This window comes from Leptinotarsa decemlineata, unplaced genomic scaffold, assembly GCF_025532065.1.
Source record: "Leptinotarsa decemlineata unplaced genomic scaffold, Ldec_3_MD MMD2_tig00000591_RagTag_RagTag, whole genome shotgun sequence".
NCBI lineage: Eukaryota > Metazoa > Arthropoda > Insecta > Coleoptera > Chrysomelidae > Leptinotarsa > Leptinotarsa decemlineata.
In genome coordinates this window covers 1,803,584-1,823,196 of record NW_027412552.1, presented here as the reverse complement: position 1 = coordinate 1,823,196, position 19,613 = coordinate 1,803,584, and the positions used below count along the sequence as shown (strand labels likewise).

At 35.2% G+C, this 19,613-nt stretch overlaps 2 protein-coding genes across 4 annotated transcripts in view; one reads left to right on the top strand and one right to left on the bottom strand.

Moving 5' to 3' along the window:
• Positions 1–502: 502 nt before the first annotated feature.
• LOC111516688 (condensin complex subunit 2) lies at positions 503–11,479 on the bottom strand. Of its 2 annotated transcripts, none has more exons than XM_074174551.1 (10): positions 10,872–11,479; positions 8,884–9,100; positions 8,577–8,829; positions 8,353–8,517; positions 3,967–4,088; positions 3,507–3,906; positions 1,438–1,636; positions 1,228–1,353; positions 1,059–1,175; positions 503–991 (listed from the first exon to the last, which is right to left on the bottom strand). In XM_074174551.1, exons 1-10 carry the CDS (start codon positions 11,148–11,150, stop codon positions 791–793), a joined length of 2,079 nt encoding a protein of 692 aa, XP_074030652.1. In that variant the 5' UTR covers positions 11,151–11,479; the 3' UTR covers positions 503–790. The 2 variants fall into 2 exon arrangements, with proteins under 2 accessions (XP_074030652.1, XP_074030653.1); XM_074174552.1 differs by lacking the exon at positions 10,872–11,479 and adding an exon at positions 10,102–10,253.
• A 1,867-nt stretch (positions 11,480–13,346) lies between these two features.
• PGAP1 (Post-GPI attachment to proteins 1) overlaps positions 13,347–19,613 on the top strand; it is a 32,055-nt gene continuing 25,788 nt past the window's right edge. For both annotated transcript variants that reach the window (XM_074174546.1, XM_074174545.1), the window contains exons 1-7: positions 13,347–13,554; positions 13,784–13,931; positions 14,067–14,290; positions 14,352–14,603; positions 18,812–18,985; positions 19,040–19,299; positions 19,404–19,554. In XM_074174546.1, coding sequence (XP_074030647.1) covers positions 13,417–13,554; positions 13,784–13,931; positions 14,067–14,290; positions 14,352–14,603; positions 18,812–18,985; positions 19,040–19,299; positions 19,404–19,554 — 1,347 coding nt within the window. In that variant the 5' untranslated portion in view covers positions 13,347–13,416. The remainder of the gene's footprint in view (positions 13,555–13,783; positions 13,932–14,066; positions 14,291–14,351; positions 14,604–18,811; positions 18,986–19,039; positions 19,300–19,403; positions 19,555–19,613) is intronic.

Sequence of the window (19,613 nt, the reverse complement as noted above, 5' to 3'; positions counted from 1 at the left end):
AAATCCCACTCCTGAACTTTTTTGATGATCGAAACCCTTTTATTGAATAGAAGTCTCAAAATATCTGAGATTCAAGTCTATATGCCCTAAAATGGTGATGATAGTGAAAAGGGCGAATTTACTGATATATTTATGTTAGGACATGAATATAAATCCTGGAAAACATATGCTCCGAGGATAGAACTCCGAAACACGCCACAAACAATGAACTCGTGTTAAAAGCGAATACTTTTCAACGACATACGAGGTCTGTTCAAAAAAACAAGGTGAATTTTCATTTTTCTCAAAAAATATTGTTTATTCATCAATATCTACTTTGTCCTCTTCAAAGTAGTCCCCCTCAGATATAATACATTTATGTCAGCGTTCTTTCCAATCCTTGAAGCAGTTCCTATCTTACCTTGAATAGTTTTTCATACTTTATTCTTTGGATTCCACTTCTGACACCTTTCAAGGGTTCTGAACTTATCAGTTCTAGATTTTGCACAGTAAAAAACATTGATACCTCTCATGTTTGTATTTTTTTGTTAAAGTACAAAATATAAAAATAGGCAAATGTATTCAGATCGTTATTATAGGAGCCGACGACCTATAACGAGAAATTTCATATGCTTCTAAAATGAGTATCAGCACATAAAATGTGTTCAATTACAATAATTTTCAGACTCCCTGTATCTCGTCAAAGGAGAATTTCAGGATACCTTTCAAATGCTGCTATAAATATTCAACTAGTCATCTAATTCAAAACTTTAATAAGCAGAGTGTTTCGAAACTGATTATTTACTAGATATCAACCTATTGGCCCATGTATGCGGAAATCTTTATATGTCGAAATCTGTTCGAGCGCCAAATTTTTCTCATTACACAAGTGGAGGAGAGCCACGAATGCCAGCGGACAGGATAACTCCCGGCGTTCTTTGTCTGGGAGCAATTTCGGAAGATCCTTGTACATTTTCGAGAATGTGGTAGAGTGCACTTGCTTCTGTTGAGTCTGAAAAATGAAGAGACAGTTGATTGATAGTTCTGCAAAAACCCCAACCTCTTCGCATTATCCTCACCTCCTGATCAATTAGAGTAACGGTGGGGTTCGTCAAAAAGTGCCAAACAGCTGCTTTGAGCCTCTTCATGTCCATCTGTTTAGCTTTCATGGCATAAGCCACGTAAGACTTTGGCACCTAGAAAAAAAATGGAGATACTGAACTTTCCAGATAAGAATTGAAAATTTACCATTTCTGGATTGTCGACCAAGTTATCAGCCAAGTTACATTGTTGTTCCCTGTTCACGTGTTCTTCCACTTCGTTATCGCTTCCTATATGGTCTTCCATGGGTCCGTCCATAGCCCCATTGTCATCCTGAAAAATTTTAGTCCATTATGCAGCTTTGAAATTTGGATGCATTAGAGTTCTCAAGTCATAAATTTCGAGAGTTATACTCACATCATCATGAGATTGCGCACAATACTGAGAATCGTTAGGGTTCTCATACTTGTACGGACTGACCTCATAATCCAGTTGTTCGTTTTCACTGCCAGTAGTGATTTTTTTCTCCAGAGGACAAACTCCCGGTTTGAGCATCAGTTCTTTGATGTTGGCTAACATTTTAGCGCAAGTCTGGTCCAAAAGAGGTAACGTGATTCTGAAACGATTAAAGGGCATTGAAAATCAGAAGGGGTAACAAAAAGATGGCGGCAGACTACCATTTCAGTTTTATTCAGTTCTCAATAAAGTTACAACTTCCGAACAAGTCGCAGAATTCAATTATAATAGGTATTATCGACATATTACAATAAGATATAGGGACTTCCGAACTTTGACCATTGATAACGACTATCTTGTTGAAGCTACTTATAAATTTGGTGTGCGGTAGGTCTTCATCGTTTTGTATTTTGTATGATATTCTTGTTTCAAAAATTTTAGATTTTGTTTTTCTTTCATCGAGTACAAGCTTGTTTAACAAGCACCAGGTTTTTGTTACTTATTCATTACATATTCGAATACTTCAGGCAATCCAAATTGAGTGTGGAAGTATGTACTGTGAGCATATATATATATATATATATATATATATATATATATATATATATATATATATATATATATATATATATATATGCGGACATTCGGACAACCTACAAACCGCACAAAACGATATCCAGTTGGCTGCCCAGACCGAAAGAGAGAATTTCCCTAGAAAACCAAGGAGTATATAGCATCACATGCGAGGACTGTGGACAACAATATATCGGTCAGACCAACAGACGTATATCTGCCAGAACCCAGGAGCACAAAAACTCGATGAGAACAAAACAAACCTCCTCAGCCCTCTTTCAACACCATCTACAAACAGGTCACAAGATTAATTTTGAGTCCACAAAACAGATAGCACAGGTGCAAAACACAAGGATTCGACAAATCAGGGAAGCTATCGAAATCGAAAAGCAAGGCCTCATCAATAAAAGGGATGACTCACTAAACATCCCAAGGATTTGGAAAACAATAATTAAAAACAACCCCCAAAGACAACCACAAATTGATAATGAACCATCGCAGGTAGGAGAACCGCCAGAAGCCATTAACAACCCTCAGGTAGAAAAACAGGTAGGAGAACTACCAAAATCCATCAACAACTCTCAGGTGGAAAAACAGGTAACAAATCCATACAACTTACGCAAGCGAAACGTATAAAAACACCACAAGAAGAACCTTACATCAGTTATACCTCTCGAAGCGAAGCAGTAACTCGTCTTGATAATGCCATCTGAGATGATGGCGAAACGTCGACTATCGAATAGTACACAACGGATGAACACCCGGAAAAACAACACATCATATATATATATATATATATATATATATATATATATATATATATATATATATATATATATATATATATATATGAATTATCAGCAAGGGAAAGTGTCAAGGGTACGCTTTCTATAGTCCTCAGGTGGACCATCAAGCCCATATGACTCCCACATAACTCAAGGTCAAGTGCAGCCATTCAAGACCAAAAAAGCTTGAGACGAGGGGGGCAAATCGCGTAAGGTCGAGTAATGCAATTCAAAACCATCTGAAAATCACCTTGTCAAGGTCGTGTGACGTGCTCCAAGGTCGTTTCAAGGTCAAGTGGTGGGGGGAGGCGGTATAAGTCAACTACTTGCTCAAGAATCGCAGCCAGGTCCTCCTCTACATAAACACTGATATCAAATATGTCATCAGCATAGATAATTGTCTTCAAGTCGTTTATGTAAATTATAAAGAGGAGAGGGCCCAGTATCGATCCCTGAGGAACTGTTCTTTTTATTGATTGGGAAGTACTTCTCTAATCTTCAATTCAAACTACTGAAGAACGGTTCGACAGACAGGAGTGAATCATTTTCAAGGCTATTATTCCATAGCACTTCATTTTTGTCAACAGAATATCATGAGGGACACAATCAAAAGCTGCAGTTAGGTCAGGTCTCTCACTCCAATGAAAAAATTGTAATTATACCGATACTCACTTATTAAAATCGGCAGTCGGATGTTTTTTCTTGATGACCAACTTCTTGGAAAGATCGATGTCTATCTCCTTCGTGAAATCAATCATTTCCGGCTCGGCCTTCTTCCTAGCTTGCCTGTGCTCTTTGGTCGAGGTTATGCTCTTCTGCTGACCAGAGAATCTAGCTGTCGACCTCCTCAAAAATTTCAACTTCCAATGGCATGGCCCCGCCCATATCTGGTCGATGAACTTGCCCGTGTGGGTGTTGATGATCGAGTTGTATGAGTACTCGGATGTGTGACCTGTCTCGTTGGCGGAACGGAAGTCGACGATGCGAGCGATTTCGCCGTTTCTCAGCTGGGGGGCCCCCATCTCGTGGATCGACTGGATATCGTCGTCGTCGTTCAAGTCTGGGTCAACGACTGTAAATGTTTGGATACGTTAACGGATTTATTAAAAAAAAAATGTTGACTAAAGCATACCGTCGGCATCATTGTTTTCGAAAATGTCGTGGATGGATCCGTCTAGCTCGGGAATCGGAATGCCGTCATCATCGAAAACTACTGGTTGCAGTTGGGTCTGGAATGATTTTTCTACGCCCAACCTATAAAAATTTCGAAATAATTAGCATAACACGACTTTGCAGTTTTTGAAATGTTTTATTAAAATCACAGCTCTATCATCCCTTGTTACTCTTTGCTTGACTCTCAGGCCAACCAAAGAGAGAAGTTCTGGGTAATTGATTTGGCCTGACAATAATTTAAATAGAAATATTAGGTCAGTCTGAATCCGTCCGTTTTCCAATGTTGTTAGATTTAGTGTAGAAAGAATATCGGTGCAGTTATGTCGTTGGTATATTTCAGGGGTCTCCAAACTACGGCCCGCGGGCCAAATCCGGCCCGCCAGTGTCATCAATCCGGCCCGCGACAGCCAATGATTTACTGTCATCAATCTGGCCCGCGACAGCCAATGATTTACTGTCATCAGTCTGGCCCGCGACAGCCAATGATTACCTAATTGTTTTTACTATTGCTGTGATAAGTTGAAGAAAAAAACATAGAATGATAAATACTCGGTTTTATTTACTTGCAAGGTAAAACTCAACGACAGAAATGATGACAAAGAAAACTTAACTTAAGTGTCTAAGTTTAAGCATATTAATAACTAACAAATAATTGAAATGAATCACAGTAAAACAAAAACACTAATGAGATTTATGTAATTGTGATTTTCCACCGACAATACTTTGTAGTTGTGGAGATCAATTTTACTTGTACCAATTATCAAAATAGATATAAAATGTCCATCGGTTAATTGAGATCTGTAAACATTCTTTGTGTACTTCATCTTGGAAAACGATTTCTCGCACACGTTTTCTCACACAAGTAAGTAGTACCAAAAACAGAAAACAACCCACGAGCAAATTTATGCAAATTATCAAATTGTTCCAGTGGAAGACTCTTATTAAATTCCAACAAAGATTAATTTTGATATTTGTTCTTAAGCATATCACTGCACCGTAAATCGATAATTTCCATTTGGACTTCCGGAGCCAGGGTTTCAATGTCAGAATCAAAAGGATTTTGAAAAAGCTTAATTTCATACGCAATGACATCAAAATCTGAAAAACGAGTATCAAAATTTATCTTCAAAGCACTCAAAGTTTCGATTGCAAAATTGACGGGAAATTCAGTCTCTGTAGTGTGGCTGAATATTTCACATGTTTCAAAATGTGTGAAACATTTTTTACGTAATTGCGATTGAAATAGTATTATTTTCTGCATGAAGGATTTGATATTAGTGTATAAATCTGGGAGAAGCTGATTTTCTCCTTGCAATCTCAAATTCAGTTCGTTCATATTTGTCAAATCGACATATACCAAAGGCTAACTTCCACATCCATTCACTATTTTCTAAATCGGTAAAAGGGCGCTGCTTCTCGTTTAAAAAAATTTCGATCTCTGCTCAAAGTTCAAAAAAGCGATTAAGGACTTTTCCGCAACTAAGAAAGCGTACGTCAGTATGATATGGTAAATCATTTTCTACAGTCTGTTGAATGAACTTGCGGAATTGTCGGTGATTCAGCCCAGTGGATCTGATGAAGTTAACCTGATATGACTGGTTTTAGAACATTTTCCGCACAAGGACTGTTGATGAATGATACAATGTAAGACTAATGGTTTTGAACCACCATCATTTTCTACAGCCTTTGACACAAGTGCAACCACTCCTTTATTTTTACCATACATATTTTTGCCTCCATCAGTTGTTATAGATTTCAAATTCCTCCATCGAAGGTTCTTTTTATTAATGACATTTTCAACTCCCTTAAAAATATCTGCCCCAGTTGTCGTGCCGTGAATACTATTAATATCAAGAAATTCTTCATACACTTCATAGCTTTTATCTACTTTGTGAATAAAAATCAACACCTGAGCAGTATCTGACACATCCGTTGACTCATCCAATGCTAGAGAAAACCACTCATGATGTCCATTTTTGTCAGACAGTTGAGATGATATATTTTCTGCGATGTCTTGCACCCTCCGAGCCACGGTGTTTGCTGACAAACTGACCCTTTTATATAAATTCACCTTTTCGGGTATATTTCTTCAGCTACTGCAATCAGGCATTCTTTTATCATTTCTCCATCGGTGAATGGTTTGCCACGTTTTCCGATTTCAAGAGCCACACGAAAGCTGGCGCGAGTTGCAGACTCTTGTTCAGTATTCGCTTTGGTAAACAAAGATTGCTGCGATTTGAGTCCGCGTTTCAAAGCTTCAAATTTTTCCTTCCGCAAACTTCCTGTATACTTGGAGTAACTTTGAAGATGTTTCGATTCATAGTGTCGTTTAATGTTATCGTCTTTGAGAACAGCTATGGTTTCATTACAAATTAAACATAGCGCCTTATTACTGGACTCAATCACAAAATACTGAAAGTTCCATTTTTCTTGGAACGTTCTGCATTCACTGTCGATTTTTCGCTTCTTTTCCATACTAACAAATCACACATAAAAACAATAAGTCAAATCAAAATACTTTTATTGACGGGTGTTACTTTATTTCACAATAGACAGTTTCGCTTCCTTCGCCTTTCCTATGCAGACTAACTCGCAGTTGCGCCGCTAGCCTTTTTATATGCAATTATTACTGCCATCTCGAGGTGATCGGAATACACTAGCTAGAACCAGAACTTTCTCGAACCAACGCGGTAATTCCAAATATTTAATTACGCCTAATGCCACCTAGCGGGTAGCTGAGAAAGATAGTACATAGTACCACTACTCGCCACTAGATGTCGTTAAGTGTCACAATACCCTATAATAATTGAAATGCAAAAAAAGCGTAAGTTTGCTTAGGTCACGCACTTTGCGACTATCCTAGTCTAGAAATATAGTTAAGGGCAGAAATTGGCCCTTGGAACAAATTGAAAAAATCATTATGGCCCGAAGGCTTCAAAGTTTCTAGACCCCTGGTCTATTTGAATGCCCATTTTGTAGGCAGCACTACACAAAAATTTATTTTGAACATTTTCCGGTGACATATTGTACATTAAGTGAGAGGAACACCGCACAATTCTCGTAGATGCATACTCTAAATGTGACTTAGTTCATGAAAAATACAGAATTTTCATTGTGCTTGCCAATAAGTCTTTAGCGATCTTGTCTACAGATCCAAAGCCAAAGAGTTTATGCAGTATTGATGTGTGATTGGTGCCTGAGAACGATCGGAACACATGGCTAGACATTTGTCAAGATTTAGTTTCAAGCAGTTATTTCTAAACCAATTGGTTAAATGGTCAACATCATCTTGAAGTTTCAGACAACCAACATATGATTCAGTATAGTTTCAGATCATCAGCAAATAACAATCCCTCTGAGTCAGTAATGTGTGCAATAAGATCATCAGTAAAGATGATGAAAAGTAATGGTCCACAGTGACTACCCCGAGGAACACCAGAACAGGCTTCAATTGTGTGTGATATGTAATTATAAATTTTCATCCACTGAATTCTACCTGTAAGGAAGCTGGTTATGACATTGAAACAAAAGTCCAATAATTGCCCCAATGGAAAGCCAAGACCTAACAAAGCACGCCAAGTTTGATCAAATTTCCAAGTTTTGCTTAGTGTTTTCTTCGATTACCGTGGCGTAGTTTATCCGTATTAATCATATCACATGGTGGTATGGTGAATAAGGAGCATTATTTTGAAGTTATGCCCCGCTAGCGAGAAGCAATACGAAGGAAACGTATGAGATATATATATATATATATATATATATATATATATATATATATATATATATATATATATATATATATATATATATATATATATATATAAACTGTAAAAATGATGACCTATAAATAAATCTTGAGTTGAACAAGTACCTGTAGAGCGCAATCTGGTAAGTTCAGCTTGGTCCTGCTCCTGGATAAACAAGAAATGTCTGTGAGACTAACCTCTGTGAGGTATCTTGCATGTTTGTCGGATATAATTCAGTATCTAGCGCGGTATTAGCCGGGGAAGTAGTTGTTTTCCGGCAGGCATTTACCAGAATCTACTGTGTAGGTATGTTGGGAGAGATAAATATTTCGAGATTTAATTTCAAATATTCATCTTCTTATACGTATGTATCTCTCCTTGATCTAGTCTTCAGACACTTATTTTGTTGTCTTAGATATTTATGACTTGTTGTAAATAATTTTCGGTTCATGAAATAGTAAAAATACTACGCCTCTATTTTGTGGTTCAGAACTTATCATTATATTTAATGAACAACATTTTTGCACTGGACAATTTTTGTCTGATTATTATTTTGATAAAATGAAACGACAAGAATTAATTAACCATGCAACACTTACTGTTTTTCCTCATTGTCGGGATCCCATTCATCCAGCCTGAAATCACTGAAGGGATAATTTATTTTGGTTACTTGTGCGGGTAATGGTGGTAGAGAATGAAATAAAATATTTTCTTTGTTTTGTATCGTCATGTCCTTATCGTCGAGCATGGTTTTAGTTTTATTGCTGAAAGAAACAAATATTCAGCACGTATATATCAAGTATCACTGTATCAACATTCTTACAGCAACAGAAAGGAATCTGAGCTTTCCTTGAATGTGTTTGTGTATAGATTCTCCATGGTGCCCGTATCAGCGTTTACTCTTGTGGTAAATTCGATCGGTTCCAGTTTTGGTAAGGGGCCACAGTGAGTTTTAGAACTGTCGGATACTGTGCATTTCTTCCCGGACAAATTCACGCGTTTTTTCTTCTTCTTTTTTTTCTGAGTGTTCCCCTCCTCGTCTGGGCGGTCGCCATCATTCTCAACACCATCTTCATCTGAAACAGATATGAATTACATTTTGCAATCACATTAAGGTTGGATTTGCTTGCCATCTCCTTCAGCTGGCATCCTCTCCGACACTCTTGCCATGCTGTTAGCCAGTTTGAGGCCTTCGGAGTGGATGTCGTCCACTCGGATACCGTATACCTTTGCGCTTATGTCTATAGACGTGCTTGCCACTTGTAAGGTGTCTTTGTTTGATTTCTGGCATAATGGTTTCAGCAAATCTATGATCTGTAGTTTCCATGCATTCTTTGAGTTGATTTTCTAGAAAGTAACAACCTCCTAGTAGTATTTCTTCGAAATAGTAGTTCCAAAAACAAATTATTTTTGGAAACATATTCAGTTCAGTAAGTATAACGAGAATCATGGCAAAACAAATTAAAGTGCAGATTCTACACTAATTTTTATATAGGTTAAGTGGGTAAAACTATCTTTAAAAGAAGAAAGGAACATACTTCCTTTTTTATCAATTATGAATGATATATTCACATGTAGAAATGAAAACAATGAATCTAAACTTTGATATGCAGGAAAATAAACAATTTTGGTTTACAACTTGATATATAACAATATTTTTGGTTATGATTCCGTAATGGTTTCAGAAACAGTATCTGCATTTTTTTATTAAGAATAGCGGGATTCCATTGGGACCTGAACAACTTTCAGGGTAATGAAAAGACCAGTTCAATAATTTCAATAACATCAAAAATGAGTTTGCTATCAAATGTGGCACCCGAGTCTCTTATTTGGTGGTTACTTTTCAGTATATTACACCCATGAGGGTATACTGGACGTCACGTACATTTTCATTCCTTGTAAACATTATAAAGTGACACTTTCGATGATTTACAATTGAATTAATATGTCTCAAATCTATTTGAATATGGGTGTAATTTATAACAATCTAGAATAGTCCTAATCTCAAAAATCATTCTGGAATATCATTCACATAGATCAAGAACATGAGTGGACCCAAGTGTGATCCTTGTGGTACACCTGATGTCATTGGTGTAGCCTTGGAATAATTACCGTGGAGTGAGTCATACACGGTTCTCTCATAAAGATATAATATGCAAACCTGAGAACCAGCAGCACCAACTACAGCAAGTCTTCTAATCAAAATACCTTGGTCGATTTTATCAAAAGCCTTGCTGAAATCAATGTAGATAGCATCAACTTGAATTTGGTTATCTTGTTTAGAATGAATGTATGTGTAATACATTTGAATTTGTCATTCTAACTGTGCCATAATTTCAATTCCATACCTGATTTAAACCCAAAATTTGGTGTTTTATTTGGTCAAATTGTTTCCAAACACTTTCTTCATCCAGATATTTATATAGAAGGCTACTCATATCGTAAACTTAAAAAAAAACATAATACCAGATGGTAAAAAAGCTTACACGTGCATGTCTTTTTGACACAAGCCTGTCAAGTTACAGCCAAGGATTATTGATATATTCAGTAACTAGTAAATTTGTATGAATATAATTGAGCAGCCAAATATTTTGATGAATTTTTCGTTTGTGAAAGAATACTTGAAGATAAAGTCGACTCATAATATCAAGAAAATTAAGATAAATATTTATTATGCAGGGCTAAATTCAAATAATCACAGCTTCCACTTTTTCTTTCGAAAAGTGGCTTCATTTTTGAGGAAAAGAGATATTAAAATTGCATATAGAACAAGTAATACGTTAGGAAAGTTAGTTAAAAATAATAAAGACAAATCATCAATATTCGAGAAATCGGGAGTACATAAATTTAAGTGTGAAGCGTGCCCCAAGGTATATATTGGTCAAACTGGCAAAACATATAGAAATTGAATGCAGGAACATCATATGAGCTATGTAAATAAGAAAACAAGTTCAACAAAGAGTTCGAAATTTTATACCTAGAAAATAAAGATTTGAAACTGAATCATTTAGAGCCCCATTTTTTATTCCAACATTAAATGAAGATTTGAAAAATTCAAAAATAAATAACAGAAGTAGCTCAACAGCGATTTACAAAATATTACTTCTCGGTAACTTACATTTTCTGTAAAAAGATGTGTGCAGATAATAAACTGTTCCTTGATGAACGATTCATTCATTGGAGATGGACGTTGAGGTAGGTTAGAAAGTCTTTTGTGGATGTCCTGCTGGTTTCTCCTGTCCGATCTCTCTTCGTCGTCGTTTGATTCCTCGAGTAATGAGGCGTTGAGGGATACGTTCATAGATTTTCGAAGAGGCGACATTTGGGCTGCATTTTTCAACAAAGTCCGTCGACGTAGATCGGTAGCAAGACTGGGCATTGGCGTGGAAGTCTCCATGGTTATCGGTTGATTTAATCGGTTATATTTGTCTCAAAAAGATCTCTTTGAAAACAATAATATGCGGCTCTTCTGAATCCCAAGAGTGGAGCCCAGATATATATATTTCAAAATTTCCTATAGGTTCTGTTACTAATGAAGAAATATAACAAAATATCCACAAATAATGAGTTTTGTCTGTTTCGATTTGTGTTAACGCTTTTCACTATCTCACATATTACTATTTTATTATTGTTTTCCTATTTTTTCCTTTACTGCTTATAAAATTAAAATAACGGCAAGCCTACACAAAATTCAAATTGTGTTTGCAAATGACAGCTGACAATCATATATTGTTGCTCTGTGACTCAGAATTGTTACCTTATGCTGTCACGGTGGCTGTCACTCAGAGCAATACCAGAGAACAGTAAACAAATTCGTTGGCAATACTAAATATAGCCATATTTTGACATAATAATATTTGAGTTTGTTCTAAATACTTCATTTTTTAGTTGAAATACTTTAGTCGATGATGTCACATCTAATAAATATTAAAATATGTTAAAAAAAAATATGTAGAGAAGAACTGTCATTAGTTTCGCCAGGCAAATATGATAATATTATTATCATTATTATGATTATTGGTGTATGTGTGTGCTTCCGCAACATAAATGACAATGATAAATACTCAATGTTATAATTGTTTTCTTCTATTTCAATTTCATGTATGAATAAATCATCGGATTTTGTAGTCGTTTGATGTGAATCACAACATACATAGGTACTTACAAAAGCAAATATTTTTTCGATTGATATGGAAGGGCTTATGACTTATGTTACATTGCTCTAAAGACAAGAAGGTTCTTAAAATATCAAATTCACCAAATAGTACACAGATTGATCAGAAATTATGAACGGTAACATTCAAATCGTTATATTAATTTCTTTGAGAAAATTACTTCATAAAAAAGTTTACACTGAGAATACGCTCAGAAAACTACAAAAATCTCACGAGTACTAGTATTTCAACACTATCGCCGGTTGAAAACACTAACACTGAAGATCCAATTCATTTTTATGCGGGAATAGAAATACCAATATGATAAAACAAGATTTTGATAATTTCCTTAAATTACTTTCTATTTTACGAAGTTTCAGAAAGAGTATACATTCACTTCATACAATGATAAATATTTATATCAATTTTGTCAGTTGATTCACTGTGATACCATGTATAAACAAATCTGTCTCAATGAATTCAAACGATGCATGATAATAATGACCGCTAAACAATGTTGGCAAAAAATTCATAAAATCGTTTCTATATGTAAAATTTGGTGTGTGCTCTATGAATATAATACTGAAGTATGTTGGATCTCTTTATTCTTTATTTTATGAAGAATCAAGAGTGCCGTCTCTGTGGATGTTGTAGATCTGATGTTTTCTTCAAAATATTTTGCATACAAAAAGGTCCAAGAAAATACAGCATGATATTTCTATGCATCTTTGGTACAATGAAAAACAAGGTCACACATTTATTTCTGAGAAAAGTATCTAACAAGTCATGCATGAACGAAATCATAAACAATAAGATGATGTCGGTCCTGAATTCTGGTAGATGTGATATCTTAAACTTAACTATACTGGAATTTCATAAAACAATGAACGTCAAAGTTTTGCTAGATTATGGTGAACCGAAATATTTTTAATGATTGGATTTCGCTTTGATCAAATGAAGTTATGGAGCATATTTACACAACAATATTTTGTATAGACACTATTTAAGATAGTGTGCATTTGGTTTTTTTATTTCAATTCAAATTCTGCTTCGGTTCACTGTTATAATTTGGCTTTGAATGTATAACAGGTTTATATTCGATGATACTTTGTTGAGAAGAGCTTCAGTACAGGAATACGATGCAGCTGCCCCTACATTCTGTTGTCAAGCTGGATTCATAAGTTTATTCGCAGAGTTCTCTCTACCGTTGAAAAGAAAATACGCCATGTGAAGAATAATCTCATTATTAACGTTGCCCTTCTATAACCTGGTATGTGATGGAATTGGCCGATACTTGATGAAAACACATAACGTGTTCAAGTTACACTTTATTATGAAATTTTCACAGAACAGTTTACAAAACGCCAGCACTATACAATATCTTACTTCCCAACTATAACCCGTGTTGCTCTGTGGTATTTGACATTGACAACTAATATCCCTGTTTGTCAACCAGATGGCAGCCTGTTAATGTTTATTTTTAAATAATGGACAGAGATTCAAAATAAAATGTTTAAAGTCGGTGGGTTCGTGTTAATTTCTTTAATAATAACTCTCGGATATGGCATAGGATTATTGAAATTTTTAACAGAACACCAAGAAGATAAATGTGAGATGACCTACATGTTCGAATATCCTCAGTTTGTGGTAAGTAAGGTTATTTATTATATTAAAATAACTAATTAATTACAAATGATGTGAACCAATATAATTATCTTTATAGCATTGTAAAAAGGTTAAACATTTCATAGAGAGGAATCTTTATAGGATGTTAATAATAGGTAATATCAGTTCTGAATACAGAAATGATTCATCTAGGTATTTTTATCTATTAGCCACATTTTGAAAGTATGCTTTCAGAGTTTCATTGTTTCAGAAAATATCTCATCAGGTTGACAAGAAATATATTAAATATGGATTGTATGCCTACAGCGAGGGACGACTTACAGAACGAACCCGAAACATGTTCTTCAATGGCATTCCTGTACTGTTTATACCTGGAAATGCGGGATCTCACAAACAAGGTAATACAAAAAGTTGTAACTAGGAATCTTGTTTTTTGTTTCACCAAATGAAATTATATTCATTGCAAATTGGTTATAATTGTGTTGGCTGGAAATGAATCTATCTGTCTGTCTAAAATCCTCATTTTCTCACAGTTAGATCATTGTCTTCGGTTGCTCTACGAAAATCGCTGAACTCGAGGATCCCTTACCATTTTGATTACTTCACGGTCGATCTGAACGAAGAATTTACAGGCTTGTACGGCCCGTTGCTTCATGATCAGCTAGATTTTGTCAAAAGCTCTCTCTACCGCATTCTCGAGTTGTACAAGCAAAGCAGCAGCCGACCTGAATCTGTGATACTTGTGGGACATTCTGTGGTAAGAACAATACCAATTTGAAGAAGGAACTGTGAAAAATTGTAGAGACTTTTTGTTTCAGGGGGGAATAATAGCTTTGAAACTGGTATCAGAATTATCAGATCCCAAGCTGGTTCCTCTAGTTGTCACTTTGGCAACACCTCTGAAAAGGCCCCCATTACTTTTGGACTACCACTTGGCCCATTTTTATGATGGGAATTTCTCCAAAATACCTGAGTCTACAACGGTGGTGAGCTTATCGGGAGGTTACAGGGATTACGTGATACCTCCTTATCTGAGCGAGAAAAAAGGCAATCAGTCGCTTTATGCCGTGGTAAGTAATTGCCTTCAGAAATTATTCACAAAATTCATGGCTAGCCATGAAAATTTGTTTTTCAGAACATTCATTTCATGGCTAGCCATGAAAATTCGCATTTGAGGACATTTGTTGTCTGTCAGCTCTGAAATCAGTGAAGAAAAATCGAATTTCGCCTAGAAAAAATTATACAGTGTGGTCCATTGAGTATGCAACAAATGGGAAACTTTTATTATCGATTTCTAAGAAAATTTTATTCTTGACAAAAGTTGGTGCATGTTCCAAAACTATACCAAGTGTACCTGAAATGGCTTTATGACAAACCCCATACAGAATGTAAAACGTTTTCATATTTGTGCTTAATTAAAAATGCCTCGCCCAGTATTATTAACGTTAACTGAAAAGGCAGAATTAGTTTTAATCTGTGGTGATGTTTATAAAACAATGCGCGAAGCTGCAAATATTTTCAACGAGCGGCATCCAAACAAACAAATTTGCTATTCAAGTGTAAGTAGAATTTGAAAGAATTTCAAACAGACCGGCTCACTAGAATATAAACATAATACGGAGCGTACGAAACCTGTATGCACAGAAGAAAACCAGCTTGACATACTTCAAGCAGTTGTAGAAAATCCTAGAAGGTCCACCTGAAAAATTAGTGATTATACCGGCATAAAAAAACCTTTGTGAAGTGTATTCTCAAGAAACATAGGTACCATGCTTACAAACCTACATTTATTTATACAAGAAAGAGACTATGATTTGAGATATGATTTTTCCATGTGGATTCAGAGTAAAATAGTAGAACAACGAGATTTTCATTGATGTATTTTGTTTGGAGATAAATCTACATACATCTGCAACCTTATAATATTGCGGAGTATTTTAATCATAATTTTTGAAATTATCTTTATTTATGCATCTTATATTTCTATTTACGCAAGATTATTGTGTCTGGTAACCCTCAGTCACGTCATTTCATTATACGTTGTCATTATATGTTTATTGTATTGTTGACATATTCTGAAATAAAGATGATTATTATTATTTTTATTATTAACTACTACATAGCACTGTACTACTTATATCTGAATTGGGCTTGCCCATGTTTATAAATGAATAAATAAATTGTAATTAGTTTATTAGACGGCCATTTGATGAACTGGTGAATTTTTTTATGACGTTTAAATATTTTCAATTAGTTTTTGACCAAACTCTGGTAAAATCATCAGTCATGACATACAGTGTGACCCATTTTTAATGGAAACACCCCCCTAAAATTTGAAGTTGTAAATCTATTTTGATATTTTTTTTTTTAAATGTCAAGTACTAAAGTCTACCTTGGGACAAAATTTGAAATGTTTATTAAAGTTTCAGGGCATACTACGATATTTTTTCTTAGTAAAAAATCGGGATTTTTTATTAGCGATTGTTTTATTGAAAAAATCACTACGCCACTGGATTCAGAGTGCCTCTAAATAGGTGTGACCAAAATGTCATGAAAAAATATTCATTATTAACAAAGTTATGACAACTCAAAAATTCGAAAACTCTCACAGCTAACAGTCACAATATATCTATTTTTTCTATGATTTCAACAATAAAGTGCCGCCAGTAAAAAAAAAACAAATAGCGTAAATATTTTTAATGAAAATAACCGAATTACATTCACACAATTCAACTAAAAATGAAAAATTTTAATAAACGTAACTAATAACTAATTATTGAAATGTTTCGATTCAGTGCAACAATTAATTCTAACTCATATTCTAGTAGCCTCTACTAATCCACCACGTATTTCGATACATGTGTCGTAGCGCTTACGAATGTTTCTGATTACGTTCCTTAGTTCTTGAGGGCTAATATCTGCACATACCTGTCGAATTCTGCACAAAGTTCATTTCTATCTCTTGAGCGGTTTTTGTTAACTTTTTGTGTGAGAAGTCCCCAGAGAAAAAAGTCCAAAACTGTGAGGTCTGGAGATCTGGGTGGCCACTCTATAAGCGGACTACCACGGCCTATCCATCGGTTTGGAAAATCTTCGTTAAGCCATTGCCTCACAGCTCTGGCATAATGAACTGAACACCCATCTAACAGGACAATTAAATTTGATCGTTCATTGATTGTCAGCTCGTGAATAGCATCCCAAAACTCTGTGTTTAAAAATTCTAGAAACCTCTGCGCATTAATGTTTTCCTCAAAAAAGAAAGGACCAATAATTCGTTCGTTCAATATCCCACACCAGACGTTGATTTTTTGGGAATACTGGCTTTTACACTTTGTTACCCAGTTAGGATTATCCGCTGTCCAATAGCGACAATTCTGTGATGACACTACTCCATTGTAGTGAAAGTGGCTTCTCGTCAGTATATAAAATATTTTTTAGGAAATTTCTATTGTTTAAATATTCCCCTTGGGCCCATAAACAATATTCCAGGCGTCTTGCTTCGTTGCCTTCTTGAAGTGTGTGTAAAAATTTTGGCTTGAAAGGTTTAATATTCTTCGCCTTGAGACATCTCCGAATAGTTTCTCGTGGAATATTCAAATCTAAAGTGGCATTCCTTATACTGGCATTAGGATTATTTCCGAAATAATCTAAAATGATTCGATCATTCCTGTCATTCCTGTTTCGTCTTTGTACAGGATTACTTTTTAACATCATTTTTGATACTGCACCAGTTTCATTAAATATTTTATTTACCGTACCGCAGCTAATGCGAGGACGATCTGGATGTCTCTCATTAAATACTCTACAAACCTCTCTAGCACTTCTAACGTCATCTCCCGAAAGGCGTACAATTTCAATTTTCTCTCTTACGCTCAATCTTGCAGCCATGACACAAAATAATTCGAAGAACTGTAAGGTGAATATTGTTGACAATAGTACACTTAAATGAATTGAAGGGGTTATATTTTTAGGAGTGATTAAGTTTTGGGAAAGAAAGTTTTTGGCTTTCTACTACTCCATCATGATACAAAAAAAAAAACGAGGGAATCTTCCAAAGAAAGGAAGGAAGTAATCAATTTGAAAATAAGTAACTCTGTACATGGATGTGTAGATCATGCAAAGAAGTAACTTTCAGACACAAACTGAAAGAAAGTCCTCCTGAAACAGCTATTTTCATATAAACATTGAATTACACGATGTATACCAGTGAGGATGACAGTGTTCCATGTAAGTGCAATTTGTTACCATTCATTTAAAGTAGAACTCATGTGAATGATATCTGATTTTATTTTACAACGAATGTTTGAAATACAAACTGAGTAAAGTATCTTCTGTATAATTCAGTGTTTATATAGAAGTATGAGTTTCGAAAGATTTTTTTTCTTTTGTGTAATTCAATGTTTATATGAAAGTAGCTGTTTCAGGAGGACTTTCTTTCAGTTTGTGTCTGAAAGTTACTTCTTTTCATGATCTACGCATCCACGTATAGAGTTACTTATTTTCAAATTGATTATTTCCTTCCTTTCTTTGGAAGATTCCCTCATCCTTTTTTGTATCAAGATGGAGTAGTAGAAAGCCAAAAACTTTCTTTCACAAAATACACTTAAATCTTTCACAAGTGTTTTTTCCATGGCAACTAAGATTTAAATTGAAATATTAGGTCTTAGTTTTAGTTAATTTGCGTGAAAACTTGAATGTAATTCCGTTATTTTCATTAAAAATATTTACGCTATTTGTTTTTTTTTTCATCTGGCGGCACTTTATTGTTGAAATCATAAAAAAAAATGATATATTGTGACTGTTAGCTGTGTGAGTTTTCGAAATTTTGAAATTTTGTACAGACCTGTTTAGAGGCACTCTGAATCCAGTTGCGTAGTGATTTTTTCAATAAAAAAATTGCTAATAAAAAATCCCGATTTTCGACTAAGAAAAAATATCGTAGTATGCCCTGAAACTTTAATAAACATTTCAAATTTTGTCCCAAGGTAGACATTTTTGTACTTGACATTTCCAAAAAAAAATTATTAAAATCGGTTTACAACTTCAAATTTTAGGGGGGGTGTTTCCATTAAAAATGAGTCACACTGTAGGTAGAAGGTCCATTTTGTTATTATATAAAACATAAACTAAGTATAATTCAGTCAGGATCAATACGCCTGAGGAAGCTTTTCTACAGCGAAACACATGTCGCGGTTTTGTAAACTGTCCAGTGAAAATCTCACAATAAGTTATATTTGATTGAAGGTGAATTAGATATATCTGAATTGAAATGTTGTAGACTACCAACGTTCCAATGTCATGGATAGAAGTTAACCATGTTCAAATGGTGTGGTGCAAACAATTGGTCAAGGCGATTAATAGAGCCTTATTTGACAGCGTCGACACATCCACACATCAAATATCTCTGGATTCGACTCAAAGAAGAGCAGCTTTCCATCATCACTTGATTCACGTAAGCCAATTCATTCAAAGAAAGTGGAGTGAAATTCTAACTAACTTTTCTTAGCATAGTGGTACGAAAGTGAAGAATCGCGACAAATATTACGAAACTGTCGACATTGACAATAGAGGGGAATGGTCGGAGAGTATTTTGAAAAGGTACACCATCAGTTATAGGAATGGCGTGAAAGACACGCGTTGGCACATGGTGGGACTTTCGAACTTGCCGGGTTATGACATCTTGACTGTATTAGCCGTTAATTTGGAAACCGTCGATTGGGTTTTCGCCTGTAATGCCAACTTTCCAAGAGGTTCCAGTAGAATATGGTACGTAGAAATTGTGTTGCTTTTTTTTATTTGATATGTGAGTCTCCTTAGATATTCTCGTTGTTTATGACATTGTTAAAATATGTTTTATTTGTTCGTCTCAGTTCAGAGGCTGTTCACTTGACACACTTGTCGGAAATCGCTCCATCTGCAAAATTCAAGAGGAGATATGTACAAATCGATATGCGTGAGTTGAGAAAAAACTATCGTGACCTGACTCATGTAGTTTTCAGAGTTTTCCCCACACGCGAACCGGTGAGTAAGTAGAATTGAACAGAGTGCTTTGTAATTCCTATGGTTTGAATCAACAAAAA